The sequence below is a fragment of the Brachyhypopomus gauderio genome, chromosome 18, assembly GCF_052324685.1.
Source record: "Brachyhypopomus gauderio isolate BG-103 chromosome 18, BGAUD_0.2, whole genome shotgun sequence".
Classification (NCBI taxonomy): Eukaryota; Metazoa; Chordata; class Actinopteri; order Gymnotiformes; family Hypopomidae; genus Brachyhypopomus; species Brachyhypopomus gauderio.
Window position 1 is genome coordinate 12839096 of NC_135228.1, and position 14992 is coordinate 12854087.

A 14992-nucleotide genomic window follows, 5' to 3' on the forward strand; every position below is an offset into this window, starting at 1 on the left:
TAGTAGCTAAAAGGAGTTCATTCTGCTGGTTGGCTGGTGGTGTGCACCATTCTTACCCTGTGAGGCATTTCCTTAAATGGGACTCACACAGTGACGTAGGCTATAGTGAAATAATGGTGGGTACCTTTTTATGTATAAGTGTGTTGCACATAGACTGGTACATCTACACCAATGGGAGTAGGAGTCATTTAAATGATTTCATGAATCTAAGTTTAATTGCATCATGTTTCAACTTAATCTAGTTTACGCATAAATTAGGACACAATATGCAGTGAGAAAAAGTACAAGCACACTTTACGCAAGATGCTGTGAAATGCAGGATAATTATTTTGCCCGCAGTCCTTTTATGGATGTACAAAGACAAAGAGTACAGACTATTTGATAGAGGAAGTGTGTCAAGCAGGTTTTTCTTCAGCCGCAAAAACTAAAAACCAGCAGCCTGGGGGACTGTATGTAAAGATGAACACACACACTCGAGATGTAAAGCTTGTAGAGATCAACACACATGGTAGAGATGCAAAGCATCTAAGGACTAAGCGTGCATTATTCATGTGGCCTGTTCACACAGCCAAAGACAGAGAGATTGAGACATCGGGTTGAGAGAGGATGTGGGAAGATGACGGAATGCACACCTGCGTGATGTACACTAGAGTGACGACCAGCAGAAAGCGTCTCTCAGGATCATGCATGTACACACGGGCGAACACACAGACACGTATGTAGTCACACATCTGTAGTCACTCTCCTCAGAAGCCATTAGCCCGAGCTGGCCTTGATTACTTATTTATGAAACAAACAGGCAGAAGGGTGGGGAACAGAGTAAAGAGATATAGACAAAGACCGGAACTGCATAGCACACACACACACACACACACACACACACTTACATTTCACAGTTAGTACCTTAAGCTCCATAGATAGATAGATAGATAGATAGATAGATAGATAGATAGATAGATAGATAGATAGATAGATAGATAGATAGATAGATAGATAGATAGATAGATAGATAGACATCACTTAGCTCATCTCACATGATCGATAAGAGTTACACATAAGTGCTTGAAAATTCCTTTTATTTGTTTCCCTCCGCCACAAGGCCACACGCATCACGCCACTCCAACAGAAAAGTTCAAATCATTACAAGGGTCATTTCATCTCATCATTCACCATAAATAAATACATCTCTTTCTTCTCAACCATTTAAATAAATATCTGTGAATTATCGATAATATCAGCAACAGAAAAAAATGTGTAAAATGTATATATATATATATATATATATATATATATTTATATATAATATATTCATTTGAATAAATTTCTATATATATGTCCATATACTCTCCTTTAATTCTTTTACAACTTACAAGATGCCAATTGTACCAAAGCAATAGTTAAGAATACAATATGGGGAACCTTTAGTGGTTAACATAGAGACTGTGGTCAGTACCAGTTAGGCATTCCTAAAAAATGCTTGTACCTATATACTGCACCCATCCCTACAGAATGACCCCTCCACGGAGAGACTGTCTCTTAGGATTTAACTGTGGAGGAGAGGTTCCCCATTACGGTTACACATTGTTAAAGGATGTGGTTGTTTTTGTGTGTTACTTTTTTCAAAAGGAACATGGATTTATTTGGGATGTTTTAGCCTGAACAGGATAATTGTATTAGAACTCTATCCGGGCAAACAAAGTTTTACAACTCACAACACCCTGGGACAAGAGGTTTAGCATATAAAGATGCCATATTCATGAGAAAAATTATTTTCATAAGAATAATGGCTTATTGTGAAAGTATCTTTATCTAAAAAATGACCTCACATTGCGAAATCCCAATAGAGACACTTACATTACACTGCTATTGAGTCCTTGTGTAAATACAGTGTAACGAGTGCTGAATTTAATCACAGTTGCACTTTACCTAAATATTCCACTCTTGCTTGCCTACAGTCCAAGACACAAAAAGGGCAAATGTGCTTAGAATGGTTTGCAATTTTGTAACAGTGAAAAAATATGACCCAATTACACAGTAATTATTAAGATCATTATAGAGTGATCATAGTACTGTAATGTAAAACAAGTGTTAACCACAAAGGACCTCTCCCCCACAATTCAAAGCCAGCTTTAAGGTTAGTTTGAAGTGTTAGCCAGGACTGTGATTTAAAGTTAACGTCCAATGGTAATAGAAAAAAATGGTAATAATAATTATAACCAGAATAAAACAAATATAATAAAAATACAAATACAATAACAATCCTACGTACATACAAAAATATAGCAAAGGAACTCTAACAACAAGGGTCAGTGTGCATATAAGGGGGGAGAACACACACACTTGAAAGAGATTTGATTTCATTTCTCATCCCAGATTTGGGTATCAGTGCATCTGTTTCACCTTGTTCCCAAGCATGGTGTTCAGTTTCATTCTGGCCATGTGATCGAGCTCCTGTCTCAGTGCAGTTCCTTCCTCCTGTGGGATGACACCAGAACATACTCGCGCATGTCTTCACTTCCTGCAAAGCGCCCCAGACGCAGTCAAAGACACGGTTGTGGCTAAGGAGCCTATTGGTCAAGTCCAAAGTGCTTAGAAACGTATGATGGGGAGGAGGAGGCCGGTGTCTCTTCTGTCGATGCTGAGATTGAAGTATGCGATGCTATGAAACTCCTACTTTGCCCTCTGACCTCTGTCTGTTTTTTTTTTTCTTCTCAACGATTTTGTCCGAGCCTTCCAAGCGACGGCTCGCGTAACACGTCATCCTGAAAGTGACGGAGAAACCAGAGAGACGCTTGTGACCGAGGCTTCGTTTAGGGAATGTAGGATGACTTGAAATGCTTTTGGTCCCACAGCACGGTCGGAGATAGCGCAGGGCGCGTATCCCGCTACAGGAATCAGAAAGAGCAGCGTGAGGGTGGGGTAGGGGGCCACGGGGGGGGGTTGTAGAACAGTGAGGCCACGGGAGCACTCGGGAGAGGCTGGCGTCAGGCTGCCCTGGGCTGGAAACCCGACCAGACACTTTGTCTTTCAGAGCAGCTTCTCTAAAAATATAAAAGGAAGGCTTCTGCTGACAGCAGACACAGGCCTGAGACTGCACACACACACACACACACACACACACACACACACACACACACATGCATATACACCGGATGGGTCTTTCACACGTTCATCCATGCACGCACGCACACACACACACAATAATGTTCTCTCTCACTTAGGTGCTTCCATTCATATCTACCTATCCTCACTGTAACATTTCATTCCTGAATGAGCTTCATTTGCCTGAAATGGTCCCCTTTTTTGGTCTTAAAAATGGTGTCCAAAATTGGTTTTGACTCTTATAGTCAGTGTTCTTGTGTAGGCTCTTTTTCGCTGTCTGATAGCGCCCATGTTCCTCATAAGATCAAATGTCAGCCGTCCTGCACACAGTTTGTCCATTCAGTTTGGCTGTAGATGATTTTCTAGCATGGGCCCCTCTCAGTTGACTCCCCATAGACCACTACGCCTGGAAGATACATTTACCCAACACAGCAAAAAGATTTTGTTCTGATAGCTTACTCTCTGTAGAAGTTGCATATGAACCACATTATCAATCTTGCCCAGGAAAGTAAAATAAATAAATAAATAAACAAAGTTTTGATAAAAAAAAACAAACAAACAAAAAAAAACAGCTAGTTTCCTCTGTTGGATTCAATGCAGGTAGGCCTGACTGGTTAGGTTGGAGATCAGTAATTCCAGCAGAATTCACTGCTTCACGATCAGAACCGGGAAATGCATAAAGGGGGGGACGCGGCGTCGGGATCGGGGCGTCTCGGCGTCATACGGGTTTCTCCAGGGTCTTGCGGAACGGCGCCGGATTGGATGCGGAGATCTTGCGGCACACGGTGTTGGTGTTGCTGCAGCGGCAGCCGGGCCGGGCAGCTCGGTCGTAGCCGCGCTGGCACAGGGCGAGGCACAGCTTGGCAGGTGGGTAGCAGCACAGGCAGGGCAGGCAGGGGGCCAGGAGGGCCATGGTGCCCCAGCGCGAGCAGGCGTGGGCCGGGGCGCAGGAGCACGGCCGATCGGCGCAGTTGTCTTCGTCGTCCGCCGAGCAGTGGTAGAACAGGCCCTTCACGCAGCACAGGCAGGTTCCGTACTCCACGGCGCTCTCGGCCGAGCACAGGCAGCGCTGGCCGCACGCCCAGCAGGACGGCAGGGTCCGCGGGGCGCAGCACTCCCGGCACTTGCAACGGCTGCAGCGCTCGCAGATGAACAGGTGCGAGCCCGAACCATCGCCGTCGGCCAAGCCTTTGCCCAGCGGGTCCGGTTTCAGGTCGCCCTTGGGCTGGGAGCGCACCGCTGGTGCCGAGCCGGAATGGGAGGGCGTTAATCCTGAGAGCAGCCTCAGGTCCGAAGCGGCACTGCCGCGGGACATGGAGCTGACGGTGCTGGAGCGGCTCAGGTGGGCCAGGTGGGCGTGTTGGTGCTGACTCTGACTGCGAGGCAGTTGAGGATGTTCGTCGTGCATATAGAAGACACCCACCTGCGCGCCAGGCTCCAGTGCCACTGGCCTCTCCACATACTCATTACTGGCCCTTATTGAGCGGATCTGGTCTATTGACAACACGGAGACCTGCTGGAGGTCCAAGCCATCTCGGTCCATCCTAAGATGAGGTGCTGGATCCATTAGGTCACTAGCACCACCAGAAGAGAAACTCGGATGCGAGGGTCACACCTATCAGGGCACATCCGATAAACCTGAAAGACACAAGGTACAAGAAATTACATTTCCAACTAAACTAAATAATTAAAAGAAAACTTTTCGCAGGTGGTACTGGACAAAACAGTGCAAACATGCAGACGTATACCCTGTTCATACCACTTAGATAATCTACGGCTGAGGCTACAGCTATTATTAGACACAGGATGGAGAGATAAAGCCGTTGACATCACACTGTAATTTAGCATCTGGTGAACACAGCTGTTCACACAAGGGAAGGGAATCTTAGCAAAGAAATTGACAGCAATGAATTGTGGGAAACAGGGGAACCCAGAAGACTTTGTGTCAGTGTCCTGAGGCATCTTCCCCCCCCCCCCTCCCCCCCAACAGCCCCTCCCAGCAGCTTTTCCTCTGTTAAGCCTTATCCTCCATAAACAGGAACAACATGGCTGGTGGAATGTACGTGGAAAACATCGGCATCCTGGAATTGAGAAACGCGCCGTACACATTATTTGATGTCAACGCACCAACGAGAACTTGGGTTGCGCTAAACATCTTGCACATTTAAGACTCATAAATAACACTAATTGCATGCATTCGACAAACCTCACGAGTAGTCCGAGTTGTGCTGCCTACAGTTCGGATTACGCAACACACCCATTACCTCAAACAAACTAGCACTGCTGCAAAGGAGGTCAGTGTTCACGAAGAGCGACTGGCTATGAATGGAGACGCATTTTAAGGCAGGCCCCGATGAAAAGATTAGACAGGAGAGGAGAGCAGAGCCCGACATAACCAGGAACGGAAATCCATACGCGAGGGCGAGCAATTAGAGCGGGCAGCGTCTGCTCCCGCTCCGCTAAGTATCCGGGACACAGTCAGCTGAATTCCTGGCAAGAGCCCTGGATGCTCTCGCGAAAAGGTAAGATAGCATCCGTCCTGCTCCTCCACCGTCCGACCATAAAGTCGAGATAAGGAGCCCCAGGTCGGAAGTACACGATGCATTTGCGAATTATACAGAGCAGGAAAGGCAAGTCCTGGAGAGTAATTGCATCAAACCCAGCAGAGAGCTGCAGTCAGGGCCTATCAGTCCATCTAATTGTTTAGAGGGGCCTGCTGTTCATTTCCATGAGCTCATTATTTGGGGCCTGATTTCGCAAACAACATCGGACTTCTAGCCAACCGCGCATCTGCGGACGAGCCAGAGAGGAAGTTTGGGGCTCGCTCGTCTGTGTCATGTCAAGCGCTTTTAGGCTGCATATTTGTGAGAGCATTTGCACATGTCCTCTCCATGTGGTTTTCTTCAACTGTGTCGACACTTGGGAGCATTTATCATTTCAGACGACGCTGAAGTTTATTTGAGACTTTCCACTGGCTTGCAGTGCTTTCCTTAAAAACTGAGCTTCATTCTTAAGTTAATCTCCGTATCAGAATGTCACATTTTCTGGCTCTAACGTATAGTGCTCGCACCAATTCAGGTTTTTCTTTTTTTGTTTTTTTTTTTCTTCAGGGTAAGATGCTGCCATTGATGTTTTGTATGGAAACTCCATAATAAACTCACAACAGCCACCCCTGTTTTTCTCCTCAATTCAAGTCGGTCCTAACTTGCATTAAATGAGCTACGAAGGAGGGGGTTAGTGCAGAAACAATGCCCCCCCCACCCCCCCCATTTAAGGCCCAGACCTCCTCCCAGTAGCCGGGGTGCCAAAGGATCGATAAAGCCACACTCCAGCATCAGTGCGGGCAAGGTGCTGACATCAGGAAGCCCAGTGTGCCCCCCCCCATCCCCTCCCCCCACCCAAAAGCACTCTACCACTCCCCACCAAGTCCCCGAGCAGTCATCAGCGTCACACAGCCCAGACCGCACACCGGGGTGAGGCCATAAAGGAGGTGGTCTGCACGCGTGTGAACGCTGACAAAAGCATCGAAAATGTGCCCCAACTCCGGCTTCTTACTTCAGCTGGCACCGTTCAGACAGCACAGACTACAAAAAAGGCCGATTTACCAGTGGCCAACAAAAAGTCCACTTGAACTATCGATCGGTGGGGTCAGATTACAGCTTCTCAATCTTCGGCGCTGACCACGACCTCTAAAATATCTATTCAGCGAGGTGGGACGTCACAGCAAACAGACTCAGGATTTAGCATGGGGCACTGGCACAGTCGGCCTGGTTATGTTTCGGCTGTGAGGGCGTCCATGTCTAAAGTCAGTGGGAAGATGCCATGAGGACTGATCCCCCGTGGTACTTAAATCCTTTCTCAGGGACTCACGACAGCTGACACTAGTTGTTCTGCAGGTTGGGTTTGGGATCTGTTTCTGCAATCCAGCATTAAGCCAAAGTGTAACTTCCCGCTCAGTTTGGGTTTCTTTTCCGGCCTCGCTCCTGAGGAGACGTCTCTCCCATCGTCTTTTTATCATTTGCAGCAGTGAAGGACTGCAGACCGGTCTGCACACCGAGCACGTTGACGGGTCAGACGGCTCAGATGAGCGTCGCCCACATTGGCTCTCACTAAGCCCGACCACCCTCAGTGAAGAGTCCTGCGCATTCCTGTACCAAGATTACTTTACGAAGGACTCATTCTACAACATCCGAACACTTGATTAGAGGCATTGTTAACAGAGCTTGCCACACTTTTAAAGTGACAAAAAGGGTCCTTCGTAGCTCCAGTAAGGCACAACTCGGCCAAAGCGAACGGGCTGGAGACGCTGCGGTTCGAAGCCGCCACCTGTCTAGACGTCCGAGATGCCCACGGCCCGAGAGTGCACGGGGGCAGGGGGAATGCAGCTACGTGTAGAGAGATGGAGAGAAAGGACGAGGGGGGAAAGGAGCGTGTTTACTCAGTCCTGTGTGCTGGGAGGGGAAACCTGAAGACAGGCCCCTGTGCTCTGGGAGTATCACTGCTGAGTGAGCCGGGCCTTGTGGCTCTGCCCCAGGGCTCCTTATACCCGGTTCCTTGTGCATATCCTTGGTGGAGTAACCCAATCCGGGACAGGAAGAGGACGAGAGGTGCATATTATTCATAACAACCGCCACACACCACTGACAGAGGGAAATCAAAAACCCCAGAGCACGGAGGACAAACAAAGAAAGTGTGCGAGGGTGAAAAGGGCAGAGTCACCAGACAATGCTGCACTAACCAGGCAGGCGGTGACTTAGTAACAGTGGCTGGCAGGTGAATGAAATGGCAATGATGTTTAGTCAGTAGAGGAGGCTGTGGGGTTGGGGGGGGGGGGGGGGGTGTAGGCCAGTGACATCATGAGGTGATCCTATTTTGGAGCCTCCTGGCATTGACCCCTGGAACTGACGCTGCAGCTGATTAACAGACACAAGCAGCTATCAAACCGTCCTGCAGGTTAACTGTAACCACAGATATGAATTTCCTTTTTTTTTTTAATAATCTATCTCTCAGACGGAGTCCCAGACTGGCACTTACTCAATGAGAACAGATTAGGTCATGGTCAAATTGGGGCTGGGTCTTACTGAAGGGGTCACAAAAAGGCTCCTAGGGGCCAGTTCTGGCCACAGCCTCATGGCCCTGAGTTATCAGTCACGAGGTCCCTGGGTCAGCCCCATTGGACCCTCTGGGAACACAGCGGGATTGAATAACAATAAACTGTATGAGATTCCGGATGTGCTGAATCCGACCCCCAGGAAGGACTGAAATAGACACTGCAGACCAGTGAGTTTGGCCGATACAGATAGAGAGAAAGAGAGAGAAGGACACACACACACACACACACACACACACACACACAGAAAGGCATTACAGACAGAGATGTGTGCTGTAAGTCAAACAGAGCAAGAGAGAAAGAAAGCTAGAAAAGTGGACAATCCCATTTTGAAACACTTAAATCACACTGTAATTCTGCAGTACATTTTGGGTCTTCTCCACACCTCATCCTACAGTTAATACTAATACTAATACTAACAACACAGGAAGCAACAATGTGGAGTTTTACACATAGAAGAAGATCAGAAGAGAGTCTAAATTATTCATTATATCATTCACATTTATACTTTTTACTTCCATGACACCAAACAAGTTGCAAATGCGCCCCGGTGGGACGCGCCGATGTAGAACCCTCTCAGGTACCAGAGCTTTCCGAGTCTGTCCCATCCTCTTCGCCTGTCTCTGCAAGCACAAATTGGCTGTACTGACATCTTTGACCTTGAGAACAATCAATGCCATCCCTGCACGCCCCGGAGCGCACGGGCTTGGTCTGAGCAGAACACGCGTTCGGGACACCAAACTAAACACGGTACTCACTGAACTCGACAGCACGAGGGCAAACTGCTCGTATGGTGCAAGCCCCGACAACAGAGTGAACGCAAGGCACAAATCAGGACGAGGAACAGGACCAGTAACAGGACCAGTAACAGGACGAGGACAAGACAGTATGTGGATGAAGCACTCACCTCGGAATGGAGGGAGGTCCATTGTAAAACCCGAAAAAGTACTTTTAATTTCTCTTTGCTCTTCTCCTCACCCACCCGGGCAACTTGGACAGCTCGGGTCCTTCCGATGTGTGTTTCTTCGGGGTGGTCCAATGCATGCAGGCAGTCCTTGGTTCTCAGCACTCACTCATTTCCCCAAGGAGGGTACTGGACTCGTGGAAGAATGCACAAACAGCCCCCCATATAGAGTGAGGCTTCTCACTGAGAGGTTCTGAGAGGATGGTACCATTTCATGCAAAAGATCCCTGTTAACAATACATGCACACATACACACACGCACGTAAAAAACAAATGTCCCAGGGAAACAGCAGAGCAAGTCTTGAAGAGCACCTCCACATAAAGCTGGAGAACAGTGGGTCTGCAGTTCGTCTAGACTCAGAATGAGCTCAAAGTGTAAGCGCTGGATTGACTCACTCACACACTCTCTCTCTCCCTCTCTCTCTCTCTCTCTCTCTCTCCCCCCCGCCGGTCAGTGCTTCCTGCCCTTGTGCTCATCCATTCGCTCTCACTGGGCTGTGTTCATAAGTGTGTGTGTGTGTGTGTGTGTAAGGGTGACAGACATAGTGAGGGAGAGGGAGAGAGATAGAGGGTGGGAAACAGAGAGAAAGAGGGAGAGAGAGACAGAGAGAGGGAGGGAGGGAGCGAGGGAGGGGGTGGAGTAGTCGGATATGAATGGTAGATGGAGGGCTGCTACGGTGGGGGTGGTTCTAAGTTTTGCTGGAGATAGTTAATGGCTAAGTGGCATCAGACTGAAACCAAATCTCTCATTTGCTCACCCTGAGGCACCGTTCCATATGATTCCTTGAGCTTACCCTGAAGAGAGTGGGAGAGACATAGAGAGAGAAAGAGAGAGAGACCGAAGGAGGAAGAGACAGCGATGGGATGAGGAAGAGACCAGATAATACAAAAGAAAGCTTATATATGGGTCAATTACAAAAGAAAATACAATGAATGAGAAATAAGGAGGGATGCAGGATAACATGTAGTTCTTGGGAAATGGCCACAGCTGGGCTACAACTCTCGAGAACTAGCATCCAACCGCCAAGAGATAAACTTTTCTGAAACATTAAAAAAAAAAACAACTGAGAAAGAAAAACAAAAAGAAAATTCAGGGGGAAAACCCTGACAAAAACCTGAATGGCTTAGGCCCCTTGAAACACTCATTCTTGCGTGCGTGATAGCCAGCAGCTGTCCTAGGGCAACTCACATCCTACCCCAGTGAATAATTCACAGCCTGATGTTCTAGTGCATGGCACATTGGAAGACGGCCCAATGTTCCTATCCTATTTACTTCTGTTGTTGCCAACAGATACCAAGGGACCTTATCATAATGGCAACGCACTTGTAGTAAGATTAGCAACCACTGAAAAGCAGTGATCACAGCCCCGCCCACTTCGCAGCTCACGGACGAGGCTCTGTGTAGCTCACAGGCTGCGCCGTTGACAGAAACAATCATTTTACGACATGATGCAACTGAGCAAACACGTGCTGAATGTGCCCACACGTTTCAGCCTGTTTTCCTGTAAAGTGGGAACAATATATCACATCGAGTGGGACGCACCTCCCTGTCTGTTTGTACCATTGCTTACTTATGTACGCCTATTGACGGTACAGTTAAGATGTCTCCAAGGTAACAGGATGTGTGTGTAAGTGTGTGTGTGTGTGTGTGTGTGTGTGTGTGTGTGTGTGTGTGTGTGTGTGTGTTTGTAATAGGGCAGGAAGAGGGGTGCTTCGTGGCTTCCTGTGGAGGGAAATAGCTGGGATGACCAAACAGAGCAGAGAGGTGGAGAGTGAAGAAGGTTTCTCCATCCTGGGCAAACTCAGTCTAAGGTTCTACACTGTCAACAGGAGAGACAAGACCAGCTGAAGCCCATGACACTCACCCAGAAACTTATCTAGAAATTATGAACCTCATATCATATCCAGATCATGTGGAAAGCAGCTCATCTGGGAATGAGAGTTCACATCTGGATTATTTAAAGTAAAGAAATTTCATATCTAAATAATCTACTATTTAAAACTTACGGAAAAAACCAATTGCATCAAACTAATTGTGAATTATGAAGCCTCACTTCTAGGTAGATATACTTAATCCACAAAATTCATGCAATTTACCTAATTTTGACATGTAGTCAAAATTAACCTCGTTGTAGCCTAGTTTCCATAATGCACAAGACAGATCAGCCATATTTTACCTTTAGAAATGTGTAAACAGTAGGATTTGAGTCTCGGGCCAGTGTTTATAGATACCGTAACAGATGTGTGTTTTCTAATAGCTTCGACAATTGTAGGTCCCATCACTTGTAACAACATGCAACACCAGTTTTGGGAAGCGTTTGATCTGTTTTTAATGCATCCCGTACAAAGTAAACGATTGCGACATTTCTTCCCGTTCGCCCTGCGTGCGCATATGTGCCTGTATAACACAATTAAAGTCTCGTACTTGTGTGTTTGTGTCAGGATGCACACATCCTCTCACTAGTGTAAATCATGCGTTCCACGTTCTGTTTCCCTCGTTTGCCCACCACAGTGACTCCGTTCTCTTTATCTCATTGTGTGTGTTTGGCCCTGCGTGGTCCGCTGCGCTTTCGCCCTGTCTCTCCTGCTGTTTCCTCCTTGTTCGCTCCCATACGCTGATCCGGGTGGCGACGCGCAGGCTAGCCGGACTGAACCCAAAGGTTTGTCTCTCTCGAGCCCCCACCCCACCCCCCGGTTTGCGCTTATGTTAGGCTCTCTCTGTGTTGTTCAAAGAGCAGCATGCAACAGATGTGTGCCATGTGCTCGTGGATTGACTACTTCGCGCCCCCCAACAAAGCCCCCCCTCCCCCAACCCCCCCACCCCCGGGGGCCCGGCCATCCGTAGCCTGAGCCCCTACTATCCCAAATCCCACTGGCAGAGCAGAGGGCGGTGGGTGTGGGGGGGGCAGGATCGATGTGAAATGGCCTGGTTAATGACCGGCACACAGTCGACAAAGTCATCGGTCTCTGCCAGCGCTGTGTACCCTGTGCGTGTGGACGTGGGTGTGTAAAGAACCCACCATGTTTTCAGGGAGCATGTGTGAGACAAAAAGCAGTCAACAAAGAGATATAATAATGTTTTTGATGATGATGCTTTTGATATAGCATTGCGATGAATAAATCATTGCTATGTTGACTGTGTAATGGAATGCGTGCATGTGTTGATAGAGATAATGCGAGCATGACCTCATGTGCAAGCCAACCACTCTCACAGAATGAGAGAGAGAGGGAGGGAGAAAGAGAGAGAGGGAGGGAAAGAGAGAGAAACTGCACTCCTGATTTACAAAACACTTCTCACCTGCAGTTATTTCTCTTCTGTGCAGACTCTACTGACCTCTGCCTGATTGCTAGAAGGAGCAGGATCTAACCGTCCCAGAGCCCCACACATTCAGGCTGGCTCGCTCCTCCAAACAAGCCGTCCAGCTCTTCCTCATCTTCCCTCTGCACCACTGCACCGCACCGCCATCTGCGTCTGATCAGAACGCACGCCAGCCCCTGCCTTTCCGCTGGCTGGCCCACGGCGTGGAACTACCTACACATCAGTGGCCGTGGATCGTAATTAATCTACAGTGCAGATTACACATACACAGTGCACACTTACACATGAGCTGTGCCACCTGTACCGCGCACATACACCAACCCCACACACGCACAAACGCAGCTCCCACCCCCCAAACCTTCACACCCTGGTGTAATTGTTGCTGATAGTTTGGGGCGAAGGATCCGTGTTCCATTAAGTGAGCGGACGAGCTGATTGGCCGGTCCGGCGGCCCCTCGGAATAGCCGGCCTGGACGCCAGCCAGCTGCTCATTTCCTGCGGGCCTGAGAGCATCCAGCCGCTCCTACTGCAAATGCACTTCCTGACTATGTATAAAATTTTTATTAATGGCCAGGAGTGCATCAGCAAGGGCCCTGAGGAGGAAGGAGAGTCAGAGAGGGAGAGAGAAGGAGAGAGACGAAGTCAGGGGACAGACGGCATTTAGGATGATTGAGTCCTGATAGACAGAGGGAATGAGACACGGAGACAGAGCAACAGAGAGGCGGAGATCAAGTGAGTGAGGGAGAAAGAGGGAGAGAGTAACAGAGAGAGGAGAGAAAGAGAGAGAGACAACATGTCCTCTACAGCACATCTTTAAAACACAGCAGAAACAGTCATAAATCCCTTTTCGTTATCACCCAATCAGATAAGGTGGTAAAGGAGGAAGAGATGGTGTGATAAAGGGAAGAACAGAGAGGAGGAGTAGGGTCTAGAGGGAGGACCGGACAAGCTCAACACTCCCACTAATACTCTTAAAGCCTGAACACAACAGTCTACACTCGAGTGGGCAGACAGGGCCAAACACACCAGGAGATACCAGAGATAAGAGTAGTCACCCTGCCCACTTGAGAGGTCAAAGGGTAACCTGGGGGGGTGGGGGTGACAGCAGAAGATTGACACATGGGAAATGTCAAACTCAGCCCCACCCCCCTGTCAAACTCAAGATTGACAGACGGACGGGTTCTTTTCGAAACTCCAACCTGCACAGAGGAGAGGGATGGTGGGAGGGGCAAAGTGTCAGAGGGAGGGGTGGGAGATCAAGTCAGCCAATGGTGAGGAGGTCATGCTTGTGAGGGTATACTCTGCTCTTACTGGTCATGGAGGGCTCTTGATGTCAGAAGTGTGTGTGTGTGTGTGTGTGTTTGTGTGTGTGTGTGTGTGTGTGTGTCCTGCAGGGAGCTCCAGTGACCCTCAACAGGGGCCCTAGTTATGGGGGTATAGGGGTTGACTGGGGCCACAGAGCAGGGGGCATCTCTACTCCAAATTCCAGTGTTGGGGGAGTAACACGCGCCAAACAGCTACTTAGTCCCTTATCTTTTTCTTCCATGCCATTTCAGATTTCGCCAGTGCCGCGTGCAACAGGTCAATCAAAACGGGCCCGGTGGTGATTGCGGGCCGAGCCCAACACCGGGGTGTAATGGCAAAGGCCGCGCTGGAGCCATGCGGTCTGAGACGGGCATATGCTGACGTGATGATGGAACCTGATGTAGGTGATGCGATCGTTGTGCTCCGAGAGGAAGCCGTGGGTGTTCTGCTGACATGATATGCGATTATGAATATTAATTATTGAAACGCTGCGTGAGGAGTGGGGAAATATGAACCTGGAGAGACAGCACTTCTGTGTGACCACTCTCTCTCTCGTTTTCCCTCTCTCTCTATCAGACAACACCTAGCGAGTGCAAAAGCTGACTCAAAGTTTTATCAGTGCCAGAAGCCTCCTCTGTGTCCACCACAAAGTTAAGGATCAGATGATGAAAATGAGGAAGAGCAGGAGTCATCTGTCCGTCTGTTTTATGTAGAACTTCAGTAGGGGAGAGAGAAAAAAAGACACTTTGGTCCCTGAAGCTTTTGTCCAGCTAGACTGCATGTAGGCCCATGAATCAATATTAGTGGGAAATGAGAAAAACAGCCAGAGAGAGAGAGAGAGAGAGAGAGAGAGAGAGAGAGAGAGAGAGAGAGAGAGAGAGAGAGAGAGAAATAGTGTGCAGACAATTTCTGACATACAGGCACAAACAGACACAACTAAATAAATACAGCGGAGACACAGTGGTGGAAAACTGCAGAAAAAAAAACACGGGACAAATGATTTACACAGTAGAGAGGGTCCTGGATCCTAACACACACACACACACACACACACACACACACACACACACACACACACACACACACACACAGTAGAGAGGGTCCTGGATCCTAACACACACACACACACACACACACACACAGGAGAGAGGGCCCTGGTTCCTAAAACGCACAAAAGTGCACACACAGGAGA

General features: G+C 48.3%; 1 protein-coding gene across 1 annotated transcript; it reads right to left on the reverse strand.

The window, feature by feature from the left end:
- Positions 1–2644: 2644 nt before the first annotated feature.
- Positions 2645–9724, reverse strand: LOC143481715 (protein sprouty homolog 3). Its single transcript, XM_076979817.1, has 2 exons — positions 9120–9724; positions 2645–4740 (listed from the first exon to the last, which is right to left on the reverse strand). Exon 2 carries the CDS (start codon positions 4667–4669, stop codon positions 3821–3823), a length of 849 nt encoding a protein of 282 aa, XP_076835932.1. The 5' UTR covers positions 4670–4740; positions 9120–9724; the 3' UTR covers positions 2645–3820.
- Between the last annotated feature and the right edge of the window lie 5268 nt (positions 9725–14992).